Genomic DNA, 25567 nt, shown 5'->3' on the forward strand with positions numbered 1-25567 from the left:
CCACCCAAAACGTCTCCCCAGTGAGATATGTAAGACCTCGATCAAGCTCTATTAAAGAAAGAGTCAAGTTTTTTGAGAGTACTGACATTGAGAGAAAGACCAGTGGTGGTAGTAGTGGTGGGTTTGGTCCTGTAGCTCCAGCTCCTGTACCTGGTGGTGGAGGTGGGGGTCCTACTGATAGTCCTACATTTGGCGGTACTAGGAGAAGAACGGGCCTAGCGACTACCTCTTATCTTCAATCTGATTTAATGGAGAATGGCCCTTCGGCTGATCCCTCTTCTTTCTCGTAGGATTCAATAGGAGAGAGGAGGGGAGGGTAAATGGAAGAAGGATTAATTCCGTCTTTTTTCTATATTCTATCCTCTCACTTTCTTTCTCTCTCTTTTTCTTTTCTTTATGTAATTTTAGTTCATTTCAATATGTTCATGTTTTTTGTTTCTCTGTTGATCAGAGAGAAGGAGAATCATCAAGACTCTGTTTGTACACCTTGCTCTCTGTATCCCCTCCTCTCTCTCTTTCTCTCATTCTCTTCCTACAACTCTTTGTTGTATTATTTTTCCAGATTTTAATTTTATTTTTTCAGATGGTGATACTTAGTAATTATTATAATATAAAGTTATTAACTTTAATAGGCGTGGCTTGGCATTGGTTTGCTTGGGAGTGTAGTACGAGGTCTAGTATTATGGATGAGATGTTGAATGACAGGTTGAACGACAGGATAAATGATAATAAATGGAATATGGAAAGAATACACTCTTCAGTGCTTTTCACTCTAGATATATTGAAATGCACTTTTTATCTCCTTCTCATCTGGTTCTTTCTTGCAGCTATCCCTAACTATCAGTCTAAAGAGACAAGTATGACACAGACTAACTATTGCTTCACTCTATTTTAAATAAAGTAGGTTGTATTGCACATGATTGTAAGGAGCTGTATGAGCAGGGACATACCTGCAGTGGAGTATACACCATCAAACCTGATGAACTACCTGCTTTTGAGGTACCAGTAGTTAATTCATACAATGAATAGCTTCCACCTAGGGCTAGCAAATTATGCTTTTAGGCACTGCCCCGAATTCCATTCTAGATACTATGCTTTGAAATTAATCCAATTATATCAACTTACATGTATCAAGAGTACATAATAATATTATGTACTCTTGCATGTATGTATCTGTTATATAATTGTAATAAAAATAATCTATTGTAATAATGCCAGAATCTGAAAATGTTTTTTCTAAGACTTTGAATCACTGAAAAATAAAATAATCCAAGTCATTGGCCTCGCTCAGCTTTGCGTAGGCACGAGGACTATAGTTGCACTAGTACTTGCTGTATTGAATTGTAATTTCATGTGGTCAGGGGTATGGGGTCAGAAATTTTACCCATTATGCTCCAATTATTCCAGCATAATAACTTGCCCTATTATGCTCCAAATTACTAGCATTATTAGCATATTTGCCTAGCCCTATTTCCACCTATTGGGTCTGCATTTACAGGTTTATTGTGATATGAGTAATGGTAGTGGTTGGACTGTATTTCAAAGGAGAATGGATGGTTCTGTTGACTTTTATCGCAAGTGGACTGAATACATAAAGGGATTTGGAGATCTCAATGGAGAGTTCTGGCTGGGACTTGATAAAATACACCGACTCACAGCAACAGGCAATACTAGCCTACGTGTTGACCTAAAGGACTTTGAAGGTGTCAGTGTGTTTGCTCATTATTCTACATTTATAGTTGGAGGTGCACACACTAGCTACACACTAACAGTAGGAGGATACAGTGGGAATGCTGGAGACAGCTTATGTGTGCATAATAATATGAAATTTTCAACTCACGATCGTGACAGTGATGCCCATCATGATTTGAATTGTGCTGCTCATGTGAAAGCAGCATGGTGGTACAATGATTGTCATCATTCAAATCTTAATGGTCAATATTTGGCTGGAACTCATAAAACACGTGGTGATGGAGTGAACTGGTTAGGTTTTAAAGGCCATAACTATTCGTTGAAGGTGTCTGAAATGAAGATTAGAAGAAAGTAAAAGTCTGATGTCTATTAGTAACAACAGTTTTATTATCTTAGACTAGTAATAGTATAACAGTTCCTAGTGTTATGATGACTATTAATTAAACCTTTGTTGCATTCTTTTTCCAGATTTTAATTTTTCAGATGTAATAGTTACTATTAAATTAATGAAGTAGATAAAATTAATTTTAAACCATGAAAAGTAGTAGAATCACTATTCAGAGAGAATGACTCTGATTATTATTAAGGCTCTCATTCTTCAGGTTTTAATGTATTTTTCAATTAATAATTGTCAAACAATACCTTGAAAGTCAAACCCATTAGAAAAGTAGTGGTATATCATATTTCAAATTTCTGCATGTATTCATGAGTTGTGTGTTTACGTTGCTATGCATGTTACAGCAAGAGTTGATCCACCCTATAACTTTCAAAGTTCAAACTATTTCAATAGGGAGGCTTCACTGTTTTAATTTTTGTTTTAAATTTTCTTCTGTGATCATAGATATAGACCTATATGGCTGCTATGGAATTAAATGATGAAAACTTAAATAACAGGTCGAATGATCAGAACTTAAATGATCAGTATAATCGGAACTTAAATGATCCGGTCCTAAATGATCAGATGGATATTGCAAGACTACATGCTTTAGTGCTCTTCATACTGGATACCGTGATAACTATTTTTTGTCTACTGTTTCTTATCTGGTTTTTTGTTGGAACCGTCATCACTATCAATCAATACAATTCTGATCATCATGATACAGGTATGACACAAACTAATATTGTGTTACTCTATTTATAGACTAATAGCACATGATTGCAAGGAACTATATGAGCAGGGACATACCCACAGTGGAGTGTACACTATCAAACCAGATAAACTACCTGCTTTTGAGGTAATTAATTCATACAATGAATAGTTTCCACCTATAATTGGGTCTGCATTTACAGGTTTATTGTGATATGAGTAATGGTGGTGGTTGGACTGTATTTCAAAGGAGAATGGATGGTTCGGTTAACTTTTATCTCAAGTGGGCCGACTACAAAAAAGGATTTGGAGATCTCAATGGAGAGTTCTGGCTGGGACTTGATAAAATACACCGACTCACAGCAACAGGCAATACTAGCCTACGTGTTGACTTGGAAGATTTTGAAGGTGTCAGTGTGTTTGCTCATTATTCTACATTTATAGTTGGAGGTGCTCACACTAGCTACACACTAACAGTAGGAGGATACAGTGGGAATGCTAATGACAGCTTATCTGTTGATCATAATAATATGAAATTTTCAACTCATGATCGTGACAATGATATTGATGATGATCAATGTGCTAGTACATACAAAGGAGCATGGTGGTACTTTAAGTGTCATTATTCAAATCTTAATGGTCAATATTTGACTGGTGCGCATACCACTTTTGCTGATGGAGTGAACTGGCTTCATTTTAAAGGCTATTATTATTCTTTGAAGGTATCTGAAATGAAAATTAATAGGAAATAAAACAGCATTGTAGTTTTCTTAACAATTACCTACTATTAGTAAATAATGTTATAGCTATACAGTTATGATCTTATGTTTTCTTGTTGTAAAACAGTCTCTTTGATCTCTGTTGTTTTTATAGTGAGAGGGAGGAATGATATAAAATATTTTTCATTCCCTTCTCTCTCATTCTCACTTTAACTTGAATTTTATTTTTCAATAATGATGATAATAACTTCAATCAGATGTATTTGCCAAAGTAGCAACGCCCTAAAAGGCAGGCCCTTTACATGATATCATATTTCACTTTCAGTTCTATATTCATGAATTGTGTGTTTACGTTGCTATGTATGTTATAGCGAGAGTCAAAATCCGCCCTTCAGTCTATTGCAAAGAGGTGCCAGCTTTAAACTTAAACTTAAGTTCAGCTGTCAACTATGGCTGAGATACTAAATGATCAGTTAAATGTTGATAATAAATCAAATATTACTTTTTGTGTCCTGTTCCTTTTCTTTTTTTTTTCTTGGAACAATCACTATTTATCAAACTCAAGAGACAGGTATGATAGCTACTAACTGATATTGTATCATCCTATTTATACCTATAGGCTGCATAAGTGACATTGTACGTGACTGCAAGGAACTGTATGAGCAGGGACATACCTGCAGTGGAGTGTACACTATCAAACCTGATAAACTACCTGCTTTTGAGGTACCAATAATTATCTAATTCATAGTGGAGTCTGCATTTATAGGTTTATTGTGATATGAGTAATGGTAGTGGTTGGACTGTATTTCAAAGGAGAATGGATGGTTCGGTTAACTTTTATCTCAAGTGGGCCGACTACATAAAAGGATTTGGAGATCTCAATGGAGAGTTCTGGCTGGGACTTGATAAAATACACCGACTCACAGCAACGGGCAATTCTAGCCTACATGTTGACTTGGAAGATTTTGAAGGTGTTAGTGTGTTTGCTCATTACTCTACATTTATAGTTGGAGGTGCACACACTAGCTACACACTAACAGTAGGAGGATATAGTGGGAATGCTAATGACAGCTTATCTGGTCATGATAAGATGAAATTTTCAACTCATGATCGTGACAATGATATCTATGATGGTAACTGTGCTAGTGCATACAAAGGAGCATGGTGGTACCATAAGTGTCATTCTTCAAATCTTAATGGTCGATATTTGACTGGTGCACATAGCACACCTGCTGATGGAGTGAACTGGTATGATTTTAAAGGCCATCATTATTCTTTGAAGGTATCTGAAATGAAAATTAATAGGAAATAAAACAGCATTGTAGTTTTCTTAACAACTACCTATTATTAGTAAATAATTCTATAGCTATACAGTTATGATATTATGTTTTCTTGTTGTAAAACTGTTCCTTTGATCTCTATTGTTGTTATAGTGAGAGAGAGGAATGATATAAAATATTTTCCATTCACTTCTCTCTCATTCTCACTTTATACCTTCAATTTTATTTTTCAATAATGATGATAATAAAATCAATTAGATCTATTTTCCAAAGTAGCAATGCCCTAAAAGGCAGGCCCTTTACATGATATCATATTTCACTTTCAGTTCTATATTCATGAATTGTGTGTTTACGTTGCTTTATGTGTTACAGCAAGAGTTGATCCACCCTTCAAAGTTCAAACTGTTTCAATAGGGAGGCTTCTGGGCACTGTTTTAACTTTTGTTTTAAATTTTCTTTAGTCATCATCTTCATCAGAGGGTCATAGATATAGACCTATATGGCTACTCAGAACTTTTTATATGATCAGAACTTAAATGATCCATTCTTAAATGATCAGAGCTGTATTGCAAGACTACATGCTTTAGTGCTTTTGATACTGGATACTGTGATAACTATTTTTTGTCTACTGTTTCTTATCTAGTTTTTTGTTGGAGCAATTACTATTTATTCAACTCAAGAGACAGGTATCATAGCTAGTTACTAGCTAATATTGTGTCATCCTATTTATACCTATAGGCTGCATAAGTAACATTGCACATGATTGTAAGGAACTCTATGATCAGGGACATACCTGCAGTGGAGTGTATACTATCAAACCTGATGAATTCCCTGCTTTTGAGGTAATTAACTCATGTAATAGCTTTTATGAATCACTTATTGCAGGTTTATTGTGATATGAGTAATGGTAGCAGTTGGACTGTATTTCAAAGGAGAGTGGATGGTTCTGTTGACTTCTATCGCAAGTGGACAGAATATGTAAAAGGATTTGGAGATCTCAATGGAGAGTTCTGGCTGGGACTTGATAAAATACACCGACTCACTGCAACAGGCAGTGCTAGCCTACGTGTTGACTTGGAAGATTTTGAAGGTGTTAGTGTGTTTGCTCATTATTCTACATTTATAGTTGGAGATGCACATATAAAATACACACTAACAGTAGGAGGATACAGTGGGAATGCTGGAGACAGCTTAGCTTTTCATAATAAGATGAACTTTACAACTCACGATCGTGACAATGATGCCCATCATACTTTGAATTGTGCTATTCATGTGAAAGCAGCATGGTGGTACAATGATTGTCATCATTCAAATCTTAATGGTCAATATTTGGCTGGACCTCATAGCACACCTGCTGATGGAGTGAACTGGTTAGGTTTTAGAGGCCACAACTATTCTTTGAAGGTGTCTGAAATGAAGATTAGAAGAAATTAAGTGTCTGATGTCTATTATTAGCAATAGTTTTTATTATCCTAGACTATTAGTAGTAAAACAGCTCCTAGTGTTATTATGACTATTAAAACTTTGTTGTATTCTTTTTCCAGATTTTAATTAAATTTTTTAGATGGTGATAATTAGTAATATTAGATAAATAAAATTAATTTAAACCAAGGATAGTGAAGTCATTATTCGGAGAGAATGACTCTAATTATTAAGACTCTCATTTTTTTTAGATTTTAATTTATTGTTTAATTACTATTGTCAGACAATACCTTGAAGTCAAGCCCATTAGAAAAGTAGTGGTGTATCATATTTCAAATTTACTCATGTATTCATAAGTTGTGTTTACATTGCTATGCATGTTACAGCAAGAGTTGATCCACCCTTCAAACTACTGCAAAAGGGAGGCTTCACTGTTTTAACTTTCCTTTGGTCATCATTTTCATTTGAGGATCATAAATACAGATCTATATGGCTGCTATGGATGAGGAATTAAATGATGAGAATTTGAATGACAGACTGAATGATCATAACTTAAATAATCAGAGCTTAAATAATGCACTGAATAATAAAAAGGGGAATATTGCAAGATTACATGCTTTAGTGCTTTTCACACTGGATACTGTGATAACTATTTTCTGTCTACTGTTCCTTATTTGGTTTTTTCTTGGAACCATCATTACGATCAATCAATACAATTCTGATCATCAAGACACAGGTATGACACAGACTAATATTGCTTCACTCTATTTTTGAACTAATAGGTTGTATTACATGTGATTGTAAGGATAATAGATCTAATGATTCTGATTGTCAAGAGACAACCATAGTGAAAACAAGTATGGCAGAAACAAATATTGTGAAGCTCTATTCACAGACTAATAGGTTGTATTGCACGTGATTGTAAGGAACTATATGATCAGGGACATACCTGCAGTGGAGTATACACTATCAAACCTGATAAACTACCTGCTTTTGAGGTAATTTATTCATGCAATAGCTGTAGTATCAAGATGCATTATTATTTGGTAGGTTTATTGTGATATGAGTAGTGGTGGTGGTTGGACTGTATTTCAAAGGAGAATGGATGGCTCAGTTAACTTTTATCTCAAGTGGGCCGACTACCGAAAAGGATTTGGAGACCTCAATGGAGAGTTCTGGCTGGGACTTGATAAAATACACCGACTCACAGCAACAGACAATACTAGCCTACGTGTTGACTTGGAAGATTTTGAAGGTGTCAGTGTGTTTGCTCATTATTCTACATTTATAGTTGGAGATGCACATACAAAATACACACTAACAGTAGGAGGATACAGTGGGAATGCTGGAGACAGCTTATCTGGTCATGATAAGATGAAATTTTCAACTCATGATTATGACAATGATATCGCTGATATTAACTGTGCTATTGCATACAAAGGAGCATGGTGGTATACTGAAGGTCATGTTTCAAATCTTAATGCTCGGTATTTGATTGGTGCACATACCACTTTTGCTGATGGAGTGAACTGGGGTAGTTTTAAAGGCCATCGTTATTCTTTAAAGGTGTCTGAAATGAAAATTAGTAGAAAATGAAACAGCATTGTCGTTTTCCTTAACAACTACCTGTTATTAGTAAATAATTCTATAGCTATACAGTTATGATATTATGTTTTCTTGTTATAAAACAGTCCCTTTGATCTCTCTTGTTGTTATAATGAGAGGGAGGAATGATATAAAATATTTTTCATTCACTTCTCTCTCATTCTCACTTTACCTTCAATTTTATTTTTCAATAATGATGATAATAACTTCAATTAGATCTATTTGCCAAACATGCAATGCCCTAAAAGGCAGGCCCTTTACATGATATCATATTTCACTTTCAGTTCTATATTCATGAATTGTGTGTTTACGTTGCTATGTATGTTACAGTGAGAGTAAAAATCCGCCCTTCAATCTATTGCAAAGAGGTGCCTGTCAGTTATGGCTGAGGAACTAAATGATCAGTTAAATGATAAGAAGAAATGGGATATTGCTTTTTGTGTCCTTTTCCTTTTCTTTTTTTCTTGGAACAATCACTATTTATCAAACTCAAGAGACAGGTATGATAGCTACTAACTGATATTGTATCATCCTATTTATACCTATAGGCTGCATGAGTAACATTGCACATGATTGTAAGGAACTGTATGAGCAGGGACATACCTGCAGTGGAGTGTACACTATCAAACGTGATGAACTGCTTTTGAGGTAATTAATTGATGCAATAGCTTTCATGCATCATTTATTGCAGGTTTATTGTGATATGAGTAATGGTGGTGGCTGGACTGTATTTCAAAGGAGAATGGATGGTTCGGTTAACTTTTATCTCAAGTGGGCCGACTACCAAAAAGGATTTGGAAATCTCAATGGAGAGTTCTGGCTGGGACTTGATAAAATACACCGACTCACAGCAACAGGCAATACTAGTCTACATGTTGACCTTAAGGACTTTGAAGGTGTCGGTGTGTTTGCTCATTATTCTACATTTATAGTTGGAGGTGCACATACAAAATACACACTAACAGTAGGAGGATACACTGGGAATGCTAATGACAGCTTAGCTATTCATGATAACATGAAATTTACAACTCATGATTGTGACAATGATAACTCACACACTATAATTGTGCTAATACAAGCAATGGAGCATGGTGGTACAACTATTGTCATTTTTCAAATCTTAACGGTAAATATTTAGTTGGTTCTAGCATACCTCATACTGGAGTGAACTGGTATCATTTTAAAGGCTATGAATATTTTTTGAAAGTGTCCATAATGAAGATTACAAAAAAATAAATGTCTCGTTGATTAACTGTAGAGTTGTTTTAGTTAATAGTTAGTTTTGGAACTTTTAGATTTTGATTTTAGTTAGTATGCTTTAATAAAATTACTTTTAGTTAGTAATAGTTAGTTTTTTAAATTTTTAAATATTTTTAGTTAGTTTAAGAATTTTTTCAAAAGATTTAATTAGTTATAGTTTTTTAACTAAAAGTGAATCTGGCCTAACTAAAAGGGTTTTAGTTTTAGTTATAGTTAACTAAAGCAGCATTAATTAACTGAATATTAGTAAAACAATTCCTAGTGTTATGATGACAATAATAGCTACAATTATTTTGAGTTTATGTTTTACAAGACACGACGGTTCAATGCTCTTTGATTCTTGCAGTTTCCTATTTTTCTTTTTTCTTGGTTGTCCTTGTATTCTTCTCAAAAGTGCCTCTCTCTCTGCCTCCTTTACTCTCTCCTCCTCTGCCATTGCTTCAGCATGTTTCCTGGCTCTTTCCTATAAACATTTAAAACCATTAAAGAAATCAAACTCAACTACTATGAAATAGATCTATTTTTAAGGGTTGAAACTCATATTTGGAACTAAAATTTTAAAAGTTTTGAATCCAAAACTACCAGGATTGTGGTTGACAAAGCATGCATTTAGAAAAGTGTGGGCCATTGGTAGATTTTTACTAACAAAATTTTTATTATAGAGCAGCCCAAACTAAATTATCCTACCTATGTATGCTACATGTACATTATGATTGTATGAATAGTATACAGTTTTGGTAATGTTGCATTATGTGTGTGTGCCCATTCAATAGACAAACCTCTTCTTTCTCTTTCTTAATTCTTGAGCATTCTTCATTGCAGACTGGCCTCTTCTCATTCTCATAACATTTCAAATCCTAACAATCACAATAATTATTAAGAATTGAAGTGACCAAATTTTATAAATAAATACCTTTTTAAGTCGTTTACACAAACATCTGAAAGTGACCTTTTGAGAACACTGATCAACTGGTGAGCAGTTACCAGAGTGACAAGAATATGAACAACGATGTCCACAAGATAACTTGATTAGAGATAAAAATAAAAATAAAGAAATTAAATGCATTTACATGTAGATTGACAAACAGTACTCTATTCTAATATCACTGATGGCCTTGAATACACATAAATATTAAGCCTAGTTTATTAAAAATTTTTCATGATACAAATTTCTAAAAATTTTCCTAGTTTTAATCAGGAGCCCTACTTTAATACATATTATAGACACTTACCAGTTTGGTACATTGGTTGTTACATGCTTGAAGTTTTGACTTTTGATCATCATCTGTTGATGTCCAAACACTAAAAATATCATTTCATTAATTAATTTTTTTACAACAACACAAAATGCCATTAAATGAAAAAGAAAGGAATTTGATCTAGTATTTAATTTTATCATTTACCGTATAGCGGAAAATTTTCGTGGCCCAAAATTTTCGCGGATTTCGCGTTTTTTTCAAAACCCACGAAAATAAAATCCGCGAAAATTGATTTTATACGGTTTAAGATGGCCGAATTGTAGAAAACCACGAAAATTAAAGCCACGAAATTGATTTTTGGACGGATCCACGAAAATTTTGGGCCACGAAAATTTTCCGCTATACGGTATTCATGGACTCACTGGCAGTGTAGTGTTATTGGCATAGTAGAACAATGACACCTCAGTCTGATGGAGTGCATGCATTGAGGACAATCTCCTATTAATAACCAAAGGTCAAGAGGTCAAAGGTCAAAAGGTCATCTCTACCTGGATGACAAGGTAACTTGCATGTGTGTGTACAACCCAATGGGCGTGGCTTCTGACAATCTAATTCACACGATGAACAATCTTCCCCAGCCTACAGTTACAAGAATACCTCATTAATATTCACGAGCACTTCGTTAATGAATAATCATACCTCATTATCAGACGGAGGATTAACGACATTATGACATGGTCTCTCACAGTAATGGTTACTACAAGAAAGGACACGTCCACACTTTTTACCACATGCATAAGGATGTCTCTCAGAACAAGGGAAATTCCTAACCTTAAAAAACAAAAATGAATATAAGCACATTGTATATGTACTAATGTATGTGAAATTTTACCCACTATACATACCTCGTATAGAAGGGAATTTTGGAGGGAGTTAAATTTGGCGAATTGATAATTTTTCGTGATTGGTGAATTTGTGGCCATGTGCCATTGAGCATGCGTATAATCGCTCAAAATGGCGAATTTTTATTTCGGCAAATGGCTATCAAAATGCCAAATTAGTCAAATTTAACCCTCTCTAAAATTTGCTGCTATACAGTACATGAATGTGTAAATGTATAACAGTATCCATCTAATACATATGAATACATGTAATACCGTAAATCAGGAAATTTGTGCGGTAGAAAATTTTTGTGTTTTAAAATTGTGCTGTGATTTAATTTTTACTATAAGACTGTGTCATGTATTATTGAATGTGGCATGTAATTATATGGGTAATCTAATTTTTGCAAAACTCTAATCCAGTAAAATTAAATAAACGGTAATACATGTACATGTACTGTATATGCAATGTGTGTGTGCTTACTTCATGACCACCAATGCATATCCTAAAATAAATGAATCACATTGACAATGCATCATGTGACTATCATGTGACTCACTGAGGGACTAGTACGATGCATGAGGGACAGGGGTCCACTATCAGCTGCTTCATGTCTTCTTCGTATCTTTGTAATATGAGCTTCATTTGATCCCAGGGGAGGGTAGCATCCATTGGAGCAGACTGAGAGGGGAGAGAAGAATAGAAAGAGAGAGGGAGAGGCAGGGAAGGGAAGAGATAAGAAAAGGGAAAAGTATAAATGAAAAAATAATTAAAGCATTAGAAAGTATATAAGAATAAAATTAAAGATTTTTAGTATGCAAAAGTGGGCTATATAACATCATAATACTATCTATGCTTAGATCATTAAAGGGTGTAGTCAGAGAACCTAAACCTCCTACAGTAACCAAAGACTTTACACAAGCAGATATGATACAATTAAAGGAGAGGAAAGTTCAGGAAACAGATAAGAGTAGGATGGAGCTGATAGCTAGGATGGGTTATAAAGCTGGGGTGTAGCTACAGTCTACTGATAAATTCAAAGGGTGTAAAAACCATTGGAATAGTGTAGAATACCAGAATCAGGGTGTTCTTCATCATGAATGGATTGTGTCTACTATTAGCAGTGATCTACTGTTGTACCAATGTGATAGGAATATGTCATGATAATAATTCTCCTTTCTACAGTGACTCAAGTGTTACTGCTCCTATTGGTAATCATTGTACAGTGTATTGTATATGATTAACTTGTTATTGTATAGATTGTCCTGTTGCTAAAGATTGTAAGGCCTGGTTTGATGCTGGTGCTACTAAGAGTGGTGTATATCCTATCAAACCTGATGGAGACTCACCTTTTCAAGTATACAAGATGACTCCTAGTTTAATGAACTATATTCCATTAACAGGTTTACTGTGATATGGAGACTGATGGTGGTGGATGGACTGTATTTCAGAGGAGACAAGATGGATCTGTTGACTTCCTTCGTGGCTGGTCTGAATATGAGAAAGGGTTTGGTAACCTAACAGGAGAGCATTGGCTAGGACTGAGAAACATTCATCGTCTCACTCCTCAAGGATCAAACTATTTAAGAGTTGATCTTGGAGACTTTGAAGGCAGCAGAGCTTATGCTAAATACAACAATTTTGAAATACTTGATTCATACACACAATATACTCTTGTCATTCAAGGATATACAGGAACTGCTGGAGACTCATTGATGAGCATACACAACATGATGAAGTTTACAACTAAAGATAAAGATAATGATAAACGTGGTGGGAGCAACTGTGCAAATGATCATCCAGGAGCATGGTGGTATAATAACTGCTACAGTGCACTACTCAATGCTCCTTATTCTCATAGCAGTTCTGTGAGTGCATGGACAGGAGTCATCTGGAATGCTTTCAAAGGCAATAGTTATTCCCTGAAGTTCACAGAGATGAAAGTTAGGCGCCATAACTAATATTATGGTAAACTAGACTAAAGGACATTAATTGCTGCTTTGTTTCTAGTTTTCTATTATTGAGATTTAACTAATAATAATGCCACAAGTTATTCAGAGTTTCAGATCAATGTAGAAAGAAATAAAACAACACAATAAGCATCCACAGAGATGTTTATGTAATGGTACATTACTCAATAAGCATGAACAGTAAATTTTATATTGATAATTTTTCACATACCATATACCAGTTTATTTTCACAGTAGAAAATTATCACAAATCTTGCATTTCTAAAATATTGCAGTATTAATTTTCACGAATAGCTTGCAGACTGCACCACATGGCAATGGAGATGCATAGTTTTGTGGTAGAAAATTTTCGCAACAAAGCAAAAAAGAAAAATTCGTGAAAATATTTCACCGCAAAAATAAACCAGTATATGGTAGAACTATTAACCACTAAAATTAGTTTTATTGCTCTCACCTCTTTTGGCTTGCTTCTTGGTTCAGTATGACAGACAGAGGGACAAGAGTGACCACACCCCTCATGCACCAACCCACACACAAAGGAACAAGGTGGACAGGGTCCGTTATGACAGCGATGAGGAGCACGAGACAAATGATGACATTTTGGAGGAGCAAGACAAGGTTCTCTACAGAGGGGAGGCCTCACTCGTTGCCGTTGGATACAGAGGGCGTGTCTTTTTGTCTTGCCACACCTACAGGTGAGCGTAATGGTTAATGAACAAGGATAGCAATCACCTAATGAAAGAGAGAGTGTGAAGTTAATGAATAATTACGAATATATTTATTGTAATTGTCACAACATAAGAACATGTACAATATATATGTATCAGGAAAATTATTAAAATGAAGAAATCTCTCCTTTTCATTTTTGGCAAAATTTGGCCCAAAACCATGTACTACAGTACAGGGACTTTGGCCTCATTCGGGAGTTACTTGAATTGAATCATTACTGTCATTGTTATTAGTACTATTATTATTGCATTACCAGGATGACAAGGAGCTGAGCATTTGTGATGACCACAGACCAACGTTCTACCACATGACTGTTCACACGGTGGACACTGGCCGTCACAACACTTAAGAGAATAAAAAGAGAGAGAATTATAAACAGTACAGAGACAGAGAGTACCAAATTATCACAATATATAATATTCAACTTACTTTTCTCTTACAAAGATGTCTCCCACATTGTCTGGTGTTAGTACACTTAGCTTCACACAGGAACTCAGTACCACAAGTTATTTCTTTAGTCTTCTTCTTACACCTGCAACTTTTGGTAATCCTCTGAATACACTATTAAAGATACAAGCACATCCATGTACATAAATATAATACTGTATAGCAAGAAGCTTTGTGGCTCAAAATTTTCACAAATCTTGTCTTTGAGGAACTGAATCAAAAAAATTAATAAAATACGGCAAAAATGGTAGAAAACTTTTAAAAATCAATACCCAAGTCATTTTGCAAATTCACAAAAATTCTGAGCCACAAATATTTGCTATACTATATTAAATTAATAATTATGTTTTACATGTCCACAGTCTCCATAATGACACAAGCGCATACACTTATGAACACCACAAGACAATTTCTATAAAATTAATAACAAAATAACAATCAATAATGATCAGGTGATTGTCACATGATGACACACCTTCCCACATGTATCGCCACATGTAGGCACATCGGCAGTACATGAGAGACTGTGGGTGGTCTTTGTACAGGGACACGCCCTGGGACGTCCTCTGGGACAGTCTCCACAGACACCAGTGTGACACACCTCCTCACAGCTATGGTGGCCACAGGAGAGCTTCTTATCACAGACCTGTAATATGTACAATAATACAATCATGCAGTGATTGAGAGCGAGTTCTAAAATATTTACAATGAACAGTGCTTTTAAAAGTACTTTTACAATTAAATATAGTATTTCTACAACAAAGCAACATTTGTGAGTACATTATCATTAAAAAATCATGTACTTTTGTAAGCTTTAATGGTTTGAAATACCCACAAATTTACAAAAGTTTCATTGTTAATTTTTTTTTGAAAAATAAACATGCAAAATAAAATACATTGTAATCAGTAATAATTGAACGAGTTCCAAAATATTTACAATGAACAATACTTTTACATTAAAATGATGATTAAATATAATAATCATTTCTACAACAAAAAACAATAACTGAGGATTATAATAATTACCTGATTGCACTGCCAGTCCAACTGGGCACAGGGTTTCTCTTCTCTCCTCCTACCACACCTACACTCTTGCTCCAGTGTATACTGACACTGGGGACACTCACCTATCAATCACAAGACCACCCAGTCACATGACCATCCAGTCACATGACCATCCAGTCACATGCTAATAATAATAGATCCACTCACCTTCGTGACATTTTGACTCACACACGTGTTGAGAGCAGGAGAGGATTTTACGACAGACACGCCCACAAGACCAACCTTTGGAGCCACACCTTTTAACCACCAACCCACCACGACCACAATAACATGATACACTGATTGTTTTAGGGCATGGAGGACAAGGACCTGAGAGAGAGAGAGTGAGAGGGGGAGAGAGAGAGAGGGAGAGGGGGAGAGAGAGAGAGAGAGAGAGAGAGGAAGAGGAGGAATAGTAGTATAAAAATGAAACACAAAATACATTGTGTATCTGCTGGTAAAACTTAATGTAGCTACAAGTTCAGCTGAAATACTATAAAAGACTACTAAGCCTTTGAGCCTATAAATGCAAACTTATGTACTTATAAAGTTAAAGCTAAGCAATACAATACATGTAGTTTCTGCAAAAGATAATGCATATACATGTATTGCAATATGCATGTGAATACTGAATAATCATTGATTAATCATTATATAAATTATTTAATTTTAAAACTGACCAGGATGACAAAGTGAGACACATCTATGCCCACAAGAAGGAACTAGCCCTTTATTACAGATCTCCCCACAGGAATGAGGGAGTACCCACGGGTCATCAACAGGATCCTCTACCTTACCACAAAAACACACGTACACTTTGGGAGTCTGAGACAACGGGTAGTCCCTCCGACACTTTGGACATGCCCACTGCCTCTCTTGATCGGGGAATAAGTGAGCGGAAAGAAGGGCGTGGCTTTGAGTCCCGTCTTTTATCCAGTGCTGAATGCATTGAAGATGAAACAGGCAAAAACACTGCAGACAACTCCATACCTACATTGTATGTACGTTATATGTCACATGATAGTCACATGATAGTCAGGTGATTACTGGTTGAACTCGTCGTATTGATGACAGACAGATGAGACAGGCACTAGATGAAGCCATGAAAGCTTCACTGAAAAACTCCGGAAGATCTTTCATCTCTGGAAAAGAAATAAATAGTATTATAATAAATAGTCTAATAGATTAGTCAATTCACAAACAAGATCCACTGTACAATGTACATACTAATACTGGGTTACCTGTTTTATCAGAAGGTAAAGATGAATAATATTCTTTTAGAGTCTTCTTAAGCAACTCTTCTCTCTTGCTTTCCCCATGTCCATCCTCCTCCTCCTCCTCCTCGCTGCTCCCTTCTAATGGATCCTCTTTCTTTCTCTTTTCCAAATATTTGCTACCACTTTCTTTGATTGACTGCACCATAGCCATTGTCTTCTGTGAAGGAACTGTGTGTGTGTGTTTAATAAAATTATTTAAAATAAACTATAAGTCACTCAGTTGCATTGTACATAGTTTTACAATTGGGTGGAGCTCGTAAAGCAAAGGTGTAAACAATGGTGTAAATGAAGTGAGTTACTTTGAACCTCCCATTACATGTACAGGGAAACTCCAGCCAATCATTTAGCCCATGTACTGGTAGAGCTTCACAAAATAATTCAAGTTGAAGAACCAATAACTTGCATGTTCATCTTAATGAATTTTAATACTCACCTGGTTTTCCAGCTGTCTTTCTTTTCCTAATAACTTCAGTGTTCCCATTAGCTCCTTTCTGTCCATCAGTGCTCCGGTTTGTACCTTTTCTCTTATTCCCTTTCTCTCTAGTCTTGAAAGTGGTCCAGTCACTACACATGATGGCAAAATCGAGCCCCACCCACCTGTAGATGTACCGTACCACCCCTCAATCATAATTGAATTAAATTCGTTGAGATGATCCTTTCTGTAGTGATATGCATTTTATGTTTCTTTTCAGCTACTGCTTCTCAATCTGCTATAGTCCCAGAAAAGGTATGTTAATAAGTACGTCATGAGCAAAAGATTGTGTTTTATGCAGGAATCAGGTGGTAGAGTTCCACTGGAAGATCAGCTTAAACTCGGGGAGCTTCAACTAACTCTCAACACACTAAAAAAATATTATTACAAAGGAAGAAATTGGCAGTCCTTATGTCTTGCATTAGGCCTAACAGATGACACCATTGGTGTTATTGAGACAAATCATATTAAGAATGTTGAGAGGTGTCTTAGAGAGTGTTTGAGTAGCTGGTTGCGTAAGGAAGATCTGGTGAATGAAACTGGTGGGCCTAACTGGGAGACATTACTGAATGCTCTTAGGAGTATAGGAGAAAATGCTGCAGCCGAAGACATTGATAAAGAAAGTTAGTTGATCGAAATAAATGTCACTCAAAAAATAGTTGCATTACATGATATTGATCTGATATTGGTAATATCTAGTATGTTGATGTTCTGAATGTATATAAATTTAATTGGTTCCATTTTAGAGCAGCCAGCTTGCTTCATATTTAATAAATTTCACAAGAGGATTTTTTCATCTATTCGTGGTTATCCCGAAGCCATAGCTACGCTACTGCATAAAGAAGAAATGATTAGTGATAAAGTACTTAAAAGGATTGAGACTAATAAAGGAATGGGAACAGACATTTTGCTTGATGAAGTGCATAAAATTGTGTACAAAAATTATAAGAATGTTAAAAAATTTGCCGTTATTCTTAAAAAGTTTACAACTACTGAATTGGTTGGGAAGTCTATTCTGTTGGAATATGGTAATACAAAATGAATTGTTGTAATTTTATTTGCTATTATAATGCAGGCAAAAAGTTTACTGATGAAGAAACTGAATCTGTGGACATTGCTGGGGCCGTTAAAATTAGAATACCAAGGAATTATGAACCTAAATTTAAAGAATTGCGTTTTTTATGGTGGACGACAATATTAGATGTAGTCAATTTAATAAAATTTCCAGCATCTCAAGAAAAGCTAATGGATTATTTTTTCATAGATTCCAAATTTGTTGGAGAAAAGCCAGTGAAAGAAAGTGTATTAAACATTATGAAGGACAAATGCTCATTAATTGATATCACTACTCTAGAGGAAATTATCAGATACTTAGAGATTCAAGAAGCTAAACCAATCATTAAACGATACAAGAAAATGGTTGAAGAGTTTTGTAAAGATGTCTCACTGCGATTTGGTCTTAATGAAACAATTTACAAACATCCAATTCTCAAAGGAGAAAGAATTACAATAGAAGTCAATAGAAAAGTTGACGATAATACATTAAATGACATTGAGGATCTTCTTCAAATTGCATTTGAAAATTATTTCTTCAGTGTGAAGCTAGTTACCATACGAGAGAGTAATTCCTTTATCATCATTTGCTCCTTTCCTTTGATTCTAACTGATGTGCTTACTGCAACAGCTGTCAAAAATATTGAAGCACTTAAACAAAAAGGCATACAGCAGTTGACTATTGGATATGTCAATGTGTATAGTCATGGCAAAGTATGCATGCAAATATATAATTTATTATTAAGTATAAATAATTCTTATTTTAATTCTTATTATTAAGTATAATTTATTTTTATTTTACTTATTATAGGTGCATGATACTCAAGAAAGTAGAAATGTGAGTGATTTAATTCGTAAGAGCCAGCTCCAAGTTAGCATGGTACAAATGGAAGCAATTAGGCACTATATAGGTATAAAATGTAGATATTTTAGTAGTTATTTTCATAAATAATTAGAAGAGAAATCCGCCGAAAGGAATCCAATAGGTAAGCTATTGCTATGGCCAAAAGTATACATTCCCCTCTTGATATGGTGCATTAAATTTATTATTTTTATAACAGTAATCAAGGACTCTGGCATTACATATTATTGGATATCAGCACTAATTGTCATCTGTGTTACAACATTTGCATTGCTGTATCTAATGGCTGACAAAAACTACAAGAGTATAATGGAGAAGTTATCTTCTAATACTGACAAAATTGAGAGGCTTCAGTCTTCTACCTCGGAGACAATGGATCAACAACTTAAAACTCTTAGTGAAGTAAATTTTTAGACACATTCATCAAACTTACCATCATGTATTGGTGTAGGATACTGAAACGCGTTTGTTAAGTTTTAAAAAAGAAATACTGCGAGAAAATTCGAAATCATTTCTTGGTATGTAACTTTTATGTACATTGTGACCACTTTTGGTGACATGTATTTATTATACTATATAGGATTAGAAGAATCATTGGCTCAATGCCAGGAAAAAATAAAGGAATTGCATGATGAAGTAACTGAACATTTTCGCAAAGAAAGATTGGCTCCTATAATGTAGTCTCCTGAACCACAACTAAGCAATAATAGCTTTCATAATAATGATAATGGTATTTAATAGTTATTATCAAGAGTTGTTATTATTTTTTATAGTTAGGTCTTAAATAATTATTATGAAATTATTATTATTATTATTATTTATTAGGTCTTAAATAATTTTTATTCAAATTTAAAAAATTTAATTGCTTAATTAATTATTGTGAACTGACTCCACCCCTTAGAACTAAAATTAAATGGCGGCCAGAGCAATCAAGGAAGAGGGAAACGAGCACTTTAAAAGAAAGGAGTATGGAAAGGCGGCCCAATGCTATACTAGGGCTATAGAAATATCAACTGGCGAGGGAGAGGAGTGTAAATCAGACGACCTTCTAGTTTATTACAAGAACAGGGCAGCCTGTTACTTGAAGCAAGAGCGTTTCTCAGAGGCCAAGTCAGATTGTCTTTCTGCTCTTAGAATCAACCCAAACGACCCCAAGTCACTCTACAGGTATGCACAGGCGCTGGAAGGAACAGGAAATGAAGCAGAGTCGCTAGTTCAACTCAAGAAGTTACTTAAAGTTGACCCAAAGAACAAGGAAGCTAACGAAATGGCAAGAAAGTTAATGATATCACTCAAAACAGCAACTGATCGGTACCAATCAACAGACAGTTTAGTAAACGAAATGTTTAAGCGTTTATCTGACTCGTCCCTCTCGTCTGATCAGAGAACCCAAGCAGCTAAGAACCTTGCCATTTTGAGTCGTGAAGAAGGTGGGGCGGATCGAATAATACGCTCTGGAGGCGTGACCAGTCTCCTTCCACATTTACAGGACCAATCGTCGGAACTCGTCAATCATGTTTTACAAGTTTACGTTGGTCTTGTCTCTGGTAATAAATCCCGATCAGAGGCTGTCTTTAATCAGTTCTCACTTGATAAGATGTCAAGTCACATAAACTCCGCCCAGCCTAACATAGGAATGAGTGCTGTAGCCATATTAAAAGAAATGGTGTTATCCTTGACTGCGATACCACCAATTGCTAATGGAGGAAGTGTTGGAGAGAAAGAGGCGAAGAAACCAATGGAGAAACCCAAAGAGACAAAGACAGAAAATGTGGAGGAGGGAGAGATGAAGAAAGAAAATGAGAAGATGAATAAAGAAGCAGCTGAATCTATCAGTCCTTTATCTCCTCTCGTATTACCAATAGTGCAACTGATATTCATATCACTATCAAGCCACAGAGTCAGTCCAAATACAAGAGATGGCCTATTGGAATTCTTTGTTAAGACAGTCCCACAGGTGGGCATGCCACAGCTGTACATTGAACAAGAACTTGTAAAACACGTTTTAAAAGTGGCTGCAGAAACGTGGGAAGAGCTGAGTAAGGAAGAACTAGAAGAGGGGGAGGAGGAGGAGGAGGATCGGTTACCTGTTAGTCCTGAGTGTCGTATGAATGCATCAATGGTTCTCTCCACGCTTCATAATAGCATTCAAGGTCGTCATGATAAGAGGCTTAGGGAGCTCTTCATGGAGCAGTGTCAGGGCTTCTTTAAGACCCAGATGCTCCAGTCTGACATCCAGTCCCAACTCGGTCTCCTCTCGTCTCTCTCCTGTCTTCTACAGGGTGTGACAAGCCTAGGGAATGAGATATTCTCTGAGGATGCTATTCTATCGTTATCAATCTTGATGTCAGAGTCGCCCGATCCTACCTGTCAAGTAGCAGCTGCCGAAGCGATCACCCTCGCTGCTTCTGATAGCACTCGTTGTCAGGGGATCATGAGTAAAGGTCTCCCGGCACTCAAGAAACTCTATCATTCCTCGGATGACAGGATAAAGGTCCGGGCGCTTGTTGGTTTGTGTAAGTTGGGCAGTTCCAGTGGTGGTAATGTTAATAAGCAGCCGTTTGCTGAGGGAGCTACTCTTAAACTGGAGAAGACTTGTAGGAGGTTCCTTGTGAGTACGAAGAAAGGTAATGATGATAATAATAATAATAATAATAGTGATAATAATAAAAAATCATAATGAAAATAATCAGTACTGTTTGGTGTGCAAAGTGTCCTCAACATAATGTTTTAAAGTTGTTCCAAACTCTTGCTTAACTCCCTGTACTATAGTACATGGTCTCGGGACAAATTTTTTCAAAATTTAAAAGGAGAGAATTCTTCATTTTTATAATTTTTCCTGATACATATACATTTTCTTGTGTTGTACAGAAAGTTTGGACTGATTCCGATCAATTTTAGATTTTTTATGAATTTTTGAAGATGCTCCAAAATCGACCCAAAGTCCCTGTACTATAGTACATGGTCTCGGGGCAAATTTTGCCAAAATTTAAAAGGAGAGATTTCTCCATTTTTATAATTTTTCCTGATGCATATACATGTTCTTATGTTGTACAGAAAGTTTGGACTGATTCCGATCAATTTTAGATTTTTTACGAATTTTTGAAGTTGCTCCAAAATTGAGCCAAAGTCCCTGTACTATAGTACATGGTCTCGGGGCAAATTTTGTCAAAATTTAAAAGGAGAGAATTCTCTATTTTTATAATTTTTTAAATGCATATACATGTTCTTATGTTGTATAGAAAGTTTGAACTGATTCCGATCAAATTTAGATTTTTTATGAATTTTTGAAGTTGCTCCAAAATCGAGCCAAAGTCCCTGTACTATATAGTACATGGTCTCGGGGCAAATTTTGTCAAAATTTAAAAGGAGAGAATTCTCCATTTTTATAATTTTTTTTGATGCATATACATGTTCTTATGTTGTATAGAAAGTTTGAACTGATTCCGATCAAATTTAGATTTTATATGAATTTTTAAATTTGCTCCAAAATCGAGCCAAAGTCCCTGTACTGTAGTACATGGTCTCGGGGCAAATTTTGCCAAAATTTAAAAGGAGAGATTTCTTCCTTCTTATAATTTTTTCTGATGCATGTACATGTTCTAATGTTGTGTAGCTGATTTTAATCAAATTTGGATTTTTAAAAAATGAATTTGAAAGACCAAAATGCCGTGTATTTTGTCAAAAATAGTTAGGAGATTCTTTTCCATGAAAACAGCTCAACTAAAGCCAAAGGCAAGGCAAAATTGAAGGTCATCACTGCCTTTAAAACTACTCCAAGACACCATTATGATTATGAATTTTTAATATGGTGGTTCATCAAATTATAATTTTAAAATAATGTATATGTACATGCATTTGCTCACTAGAGACATTAAAAATAAAATGGCAAAAAATGGCAGTGATTAACTGATTATTTTTATTATCGTGAATACACATGTAAATTATTTTTTACATGTACATGTACATACATGTATTACACATTACACACTACAATTCTTTGATTATTTTTTCATTCTCTGTTACAGGAGATAACCTAAGAAAATGGGCCGCAGAGGGAATAGCTTTTCTCTCGTTAGATGCAGAAGTGAAGGAGGAGCTCGTTAAAGATGGCCCCGCCCTAAAAGTCCTTTTTGATCTCGTCAAGTCCTCTCCTGATAAATCCCTCCTTTATGGGATAGCATCAATCCTCGTCAACCTCACCAACAGCTACGATAAACCAGAGAGAAACCCTGAACTCGAAGAACTCGGGAAATTTGCCGGTGAAAACATGCCTAAAGAGCACGAGTTTGATGAACCGAAATACGTAAAGAAGAGAATAGAAGAGCTTTTAAAGAGTAAAGTGGTTGGAGTGTTGTCGGAATTGACGGCAGCTACTGGCAGTTCTGCCATTAGAGAGCAGGCCAGTCGTGTATTCTTAGCTTTAGTTGGTGAAGTCTCTCATCGTGGCTCTATAGTGCAGCAAGGTGGAGTGAAATCATTAATACAGCTATCATTGGATAACAACACAGATAAGGGGAAGCTATTTGCTGCACAGTCTCTTGCTAAAATTGGGATCACTAGTGACCCACGTCTTGCCTTCCCTGGTCAACGGTCGCTGGAGATTGTACGCCCACTTGTCAAGCTCCTTGGTTTTCAAAGCAGCGGCTTACAGCAGTTTGAAGGACTCATGGCCCTCACTAATCTAGCATCCACTAGCGATGATGTGCGTGGGCGTATTGTGAGAGAGGGGGCAATACCGACAGCCGAGGGACTCATGTTTGAAGAGGACGATCTCATACGACGTGCCGCAACTGAACTACTCTGCAATATGATACAAGTTGATGAGGTTTTTGAGCGCTTTCACGGAGATGATCTGGAGAGGGTCAAACTGTGGACTCTCTTTTCTGGCGAGGAAGATCTGGCCCTAGCTCGTGCGGCCTCCGGAGGACTTGCTCAGCTCTCTCATGACAAGAAGATCTGTCGTAAGATCCTTGAGGTGAAATCTTCTAAAGACATACTTAAGGAGCTGCTGACCAAAGGAGAAGAAGACCTTCTTTATCGTGGCCTTTACATACTTGCCAACCTGATAGAGGCTGATCAAGAGATTGGAGAAGAAATCATAATTAAAGATGATGCTTTCCTTGAGATACTAATGGCCTATGTCCAAGGAGATTATAATGATAAGTTAAAAGCTGAGGCCAAGAGAGCTTTGAGTAAAGCAATGGATTATGGTCTTATACAGCCTAACCCTCAATTAACTTGGGACTAAACAGATAGCTTTTAATGATGACTATTAATTTCTCAATTACACAATTCCCAATTCATAGTTTTCTTCTAATTAATTTTATTTATAAGATTAAGGTCAGTGAAGAAAATCATTAATGGTCTACATTGTGCTTGCCGGAATGATTGAAATCACATATGCACATATGAATTGGTTATGCCACTTAAATAAACATTAGCTATAGCTGCATTAATTGATTTTGTGGATCTATATTGACTAACACTAAAAGCTATACAACAAAGCAGTAATATTATTACTGCAAGCTAATTATTATTGCAAACAAAATTAACTGTAGTTTAATCAGTGATTAAATGATCCATAATTGTCAACTTGACTGTCCAATAGTCGTGCTGGGAGACTGTCACTGCGCTCGTTATTATTGGAGACAGCATGATTTGTTTTAGGGAATACCTTCTTATAAGCATACACCAGCAAATATCCTAGTGGTATCAGTATAAGCACAAGTATCAATGCACCAATACACTCTGCCGTAATTTTATCATCTATCAAATTTGCTTCAAAAGGCTCGTGGATAAATATCAAATACTCTATCCCCATTAGAAAATTAATCATAAGGAGATCAACCAAGAGAAATATGTCTGACTGGTTGTGGTGCCAGTTTTGAAAAGGATGACACATTGAGTGTAGCAGGAGGACCAGGAACAAGATAGCACCTTCATAGCTGTTATGCCACACTAGACCATTCAGATACTCACCAGGAACTATGAGTATACGATACAGAAAGAACAGTCCAGCAAATGAGCGACAATTGTCTCTGAAGCAACCTTGAAATGAGTCCAGGAATGGTTTCATTTTCATCCTCAGTATATGAAGAGTGTATGTTAGCCTATTCCTCCTCAAGTTGATCCTTCCACTGAACTGAATGAGCAATGGCTCAAATATCAGTAAAAGAGGAGGAGGTAGTATTATGCATACAAAACAGAGCAGAGCTGGTATAGCATACATCAAATGAGTATCTTTCATGAAGCTGAGGTTCCCATTGTAGAAAGGAACATATGTTTCATGATGAGCTATGGAAATATATGATGGGAAGAGTATCTTTATTGTTATTATGAGGCATCTGTAATAAGAGAGAACAAGAAATGCAGTCAGACCATTGATGACTGAGCCACGGATATTACGCCTACCACATTTGTGACAGAATTTAATGCAGGCATAGAACGAGTTTAGCTTTAAAATGACAATGGTGGCAATGATTAGGAAAAAGGCATAGAAGGTAGATACATATTTTAGTATTAGCATGTCCAAGACTGTTGCCTTTGGCATTACACAGAATGATA

At 35.8% G+C, this 25567-nt stretch overlaps 8 protein-coding genes and 1 pseudogene across 10 annotated transcripts in view; 8 read left to right on the forward strand and 1 right to left on the reverse strand.

Moving 5' to 3' along the window:
• Positions 1-290, forward strand: part of LOC109583843 (soluble guanylate cyclase 88E-like) — a 2060-nt gene extending 1770 nt beyond the window's left edge. The window contains exon 3 of the mRNA XM_019999328.1: positions 69-290. Coding sequence (XP_019854887.1) covers positions 69-290 — 222 coding nt within the window. The remainder of the gene's footprint in view (positions 1-68) is intronic.
• Positions 291-613: 323 nt separating this feature from the next.
• Positions 614-2203, forward strand: LOC100637173 (ficolin-1-like). Its single transcript, XM_019999354.1, has 3 exons — positions 614-857; positions 902-999; positions 1499-2203. Exons 1-3 carry the CDS (start codon positions 683-685, stop codon positions 2045-2047), a joined length of 822 nt encoding a protein of 273 aa, XP_019854913.1. The 5' UTR covers positions 614-682; the 3' UTR covers positions 2048-2203.
• A 69-nt stretch (positions 2204-2272) lies between these two features.
• On the forward strand, positions 2273-4956 carry LOC105313574 (ryncolin-1-like). 3 transcript variants are annotated; one of them, XM_019999352.1, is made up of 3 exons: positions 2273-2795; positions 2842-2927; positions 4265-4956. In XM_019999352.1, the coding sequence occupies exons 1-3, from the start codon at positions 2546-2548 to the stop codon at positions 4808-4810; spliced, it is 882 nt and encodes a 293-aa protein (XP_019854911.1). In that variant the 5' UTR covers positions 2273-2545; the 3' UTR covers positions 4811-4956. The 3 variants fall into 3 exon arrangements, with proteins under 3 accessions (XP_019854911.1, XP_011405413.1, XP_019854912.1); XM_011407111.2 differs by lacking the exon at positions 4265-4956 and adding an exon at positions 2983-3936; XM_019999353.1 differs by lacking the exons at positions 2273-2795; positions 2842-2927 and adding exons at positions 3560-4069; positions 4118-4221.
• A 321-nt stretch (positions 4957-5277) lies between these two features.
• LOC100637424 (ficolin-1-like) lies at positions 5278-6292 on the forward strand. Its single transcript, XM_011407113.2, has 4 exons — positions 5278-5364; positions 5422-5464; positions 5517-5620; positions 5664-6292. Exons 1-4 carry the CDS (start codon positions 5278-5280, stop codon positions 6210-6212), a joined length of 783 nt encoding a protein of 260 aa, XP_011405415.1. The 3' UTR covers positions 6213-6292.
• Positions 6293-6689: 397 nt separating this feature from the next.
• On the forward strand, positions 6690-7796 carry LOC100637551 (ficolin-2-like). Its single transcript, XM_003388240.1, has 4 exons — positions 6690-6936; positions 6983-7057; positions 7104-7198; positions 7251-7796. The coding sequence occupies exons 1-4, from the start codon at positions 6690-6692 to the stop codon at positions 7794-7796; spliced, it is 963 nt and encodes a 320-aa protein (XP_003388288.1).
• A 1492-nt stretch (positions 7797-9288) lies between these two features.
• Positions 9289-17232, reverse strand: LOC109583849 (NF-X1-type zinc finger protein NFXL1-like). Its single transcript, XM_019999343.1, has 20 exons — positions 17047-17232; positions 16578-16781; positions 16384-16478; positions 16017-16326; positions 15505-15666; positions 15319-15419; positions 14768-14938; positions 14645-14704; positions 14275-14406; positions 14099-14189; positions 13571-13848; positions 11706-11827; positions 11630-11651; positions 10964-11095; positions 10813-10903; positions 10687-10762; positions 10298-10367; positions 9979-10089; positions 9845-9922; positions 9289-9528 (listed from the first exon to the last, which is right to left on the reverse strand). Exons 1-20 carry the CDS (start codon positions 17183-17185, stop codon positions 9298-9300), a joined length of 2676 nt encoding a protein of 891 aa, XP_019854902.1. The 5' UTR covers positions 17186-17232; the 3' UTR covers positions 9289-9297.
• LOC105313576 (ficolin-2 pseudogene) lies at positions 12533-13187 on the forward strand (annotated as a pseudogene).
• Positions 17233-17256: 24 nt separating the features above from the next.
• On the forward strand, positions 17257-19771 carry LOC109583850 (uncharacterized). The gene is made up of 9 exons (XM_019999344.1): positions 17257-17340; positions 17387-17708; positions 17832-18113; positions 18161-18852; positions 18950-19049; positions 19095-19124; positions 19200-19402; positions 19452-19518; positions 19581-19771. The coding sequence occupies exons 1-9, from the start codon at positions 17263-17265 to the stop codon at positions 19679-19681; spliced, it is 1875 nt and encodes a 624-aa protein (XP_019854903.1). The 5' UTR covers positions 17257-17262; the 3' UTR covers positions 19682-19771.
• A 121-nt stretch (positions 19772-19892) lies between these two features.
• LOC100637924 (protein unc-45 homolog A-like) lies at positions 19893-24342 on the forward strand. Its single transcript, XM_003388242.2, has 2 exons — positions 19893-21627; positions 23029-24342. The coding sequence occupies exons 1-2, from the start codon at positions 19914-19916 to the stop codon at positions 24249-24251; spliced, it is 2937 nt and encodes a 978-aa protein (XP_003388290.1). The 5' UTR covers positions 19893-19913; the 3' UTR covers positions 24252-24342.
• Positions 24343-25567: the final 1225 nt, after the last annotated feature.

Source organism: Amphimedon queenslandica, unplaced genomic scaffold (assembly GCF_000090795.2).
Source record: "Amphimedon queenslandica unplaced genomic scaffold, v1.1 AMPQUscaffold_13276, whole genome shotgun sequence".
NCBI lineage: Eukaryota > Metazoa > Porifera > Demospongiae > Haplosclerida > Niphatidae > Amphimedon > Amphimedon queenslandica.

What these genes read in the sequence shown, in the direction of transcription:
- LOC100637924 (XM_003388242.2), top strand. Translation starts at nt 19,914, where the DNA reads ATGGCGGCCAGAGCAATCAAGGAAGAGGGAAACGAGCACTTTAAAAGA. An exon ending in CCTTGTGAGTACGAAGAAAG is followed by an intron (nt 21,628 to 23,028) that starts GTAATGATGATA and finishes TCTCTGTTACAG; the next exon opens with GAGATAACCTAAGAAAATGG.
- LOC109583850 (XM_019999344.1), top strand. Translation starts at nt 17,263, where the DNA reads ATGATCCTTTCTGTAGTGATATGCATTTTATGTTTCTTTTCAGCTACT. An exon ending in CGAAGACATTGATAAAGAAA is followed by an intron (nt 17,709 to 17,831) that starts GTTAGTTGATCG and finishes GTTCCATTTTAG; the next exon opens with AGCAGCCAGCTTGCTTCATA. An exon ending in GTCTATTCTGTTGGAATATG is followed by an intron (nt 18,114 to 18,160) that starts GTAATACAAAAT and finishes ATTATAATGCAG; the next exon opens with GCAAAAAGTTTACTGATGAA.
- LOC100637173 (XM_019999354.1), top strand. Translation starts at nt 683, where the DNA reads ATGGATGAGATGTTGAATGACAGGTTGAACGACAGGATAAATGATAAT. An exon ending in CTATCAGTCTAAAGAGACAA is followed by an intron (nt 858 to 901) that starts GTATGACACAGA and finishes TTTTAAATAAAG; the next exon opens with TAGGTTGTATTGCACATGAT. An exon ending in ATGAACTACCTGCTTTTGAG is followed by an intron (nt 1,000 to 1,498) that starts GTACCAGTAGTT and finishes CTGCATTTACAG; the next exon opens with GTTTATTGTGATATGAGTAA.
- LOC105313574 (XM_011407111.2), top strand. Translation starts at nt 2,546, where the DNA reads ATGGCTGCTATGGAATTAAATGATGAAAACTTAAATAACAGGTCGAAT. An exon ending in TTCTGATCATCATGATACAG is followed by an intron (nt 2,796 to 2,841) that starts GTATGACACAAA and finishes ATAGACTAATAG; the next exon opens with CACATGATTGCAAGGAACTA. An exon ending in ATAAACTACCTGCTTTTGAG is followed by an intron (nt 2,928 to 2,982) that starts GTAATTAATTCA and finishes CTGCATTTACAG; the next exon opens with GTTTATTGTGATATGAGTAA.
- LOC100637424 (XM_011407113.2), top strand. Translation starts at nt 5,278, where the DNA reads ATGGCTACTCAGAACTTTTTATATGATCAGAACTTAAATGATCCATTC. An exon ending in TTGCAAGACTACATGCTTTA is followed by an intron (nt 5,365 to 5,421) that starts GTGCTTTTGATA and finishes TTTCTTATCTAG; the next exon opens with TTTTTTGTTGGAGCAATTAC. An exon ending in ATGAATTCCCTGCTTTTGAG is followed by an intron (nt 5,621 to 5,663) that starts GTAATTAACTCA and finishes CACTTATTGCAG; the next exon opens with GTTTATTGTGATATGAGTAA.
- LOC109583849 (XM_019999343.1), bottom strand. Translation starts at nt 17,185, where the DNA reads ATGTGTAGTGACTGGACCACTTTCAAGACTAGAGAGAAAGGGAATAAG. An exon ending in ATCCTCCGTCTGATAATGAG is followed by an intron (nt 10,904 to 10,963) that starts GTATGATTATTC and finishes TTGTAACTGTAG; the next exon opens with GCTGGGGAAGATTGTTCATC. An exon ending in TTAAGAAAGAGAAAGAAGAG is followed by an intron (nt 9,529 to 9,844) that starts GTTTGTCTATTG and finishes AAATGTTTATAG; the next exon opens with GAAAGAGCCAGGAAACATGC.
- LOC100637551 (XM_003388240.1), top strand. Translation starts at nt 6,690, where the DNA reads ATGGCTGCTATGGATGAGGAATTAAATGATGAGAATTTGAATGACAGA. An exon ending in TTCTGATCATCAAGACACAG is followed by an intron (nt 6,937 to 6,982) that starts GTATGACACAGA and finishes TTGAACTAATAG; the next exon opens with GTTGTATTACATGTGATTGT. An exon ending in GACAACCATAGTGAAAACAA is followed by an intron (nt 7,058 to 7,103) that starts GTATGGCAGAAA and finishes ACAGACTAATAG; the next exon opens with GTTGTATTGCACGTGATTGT.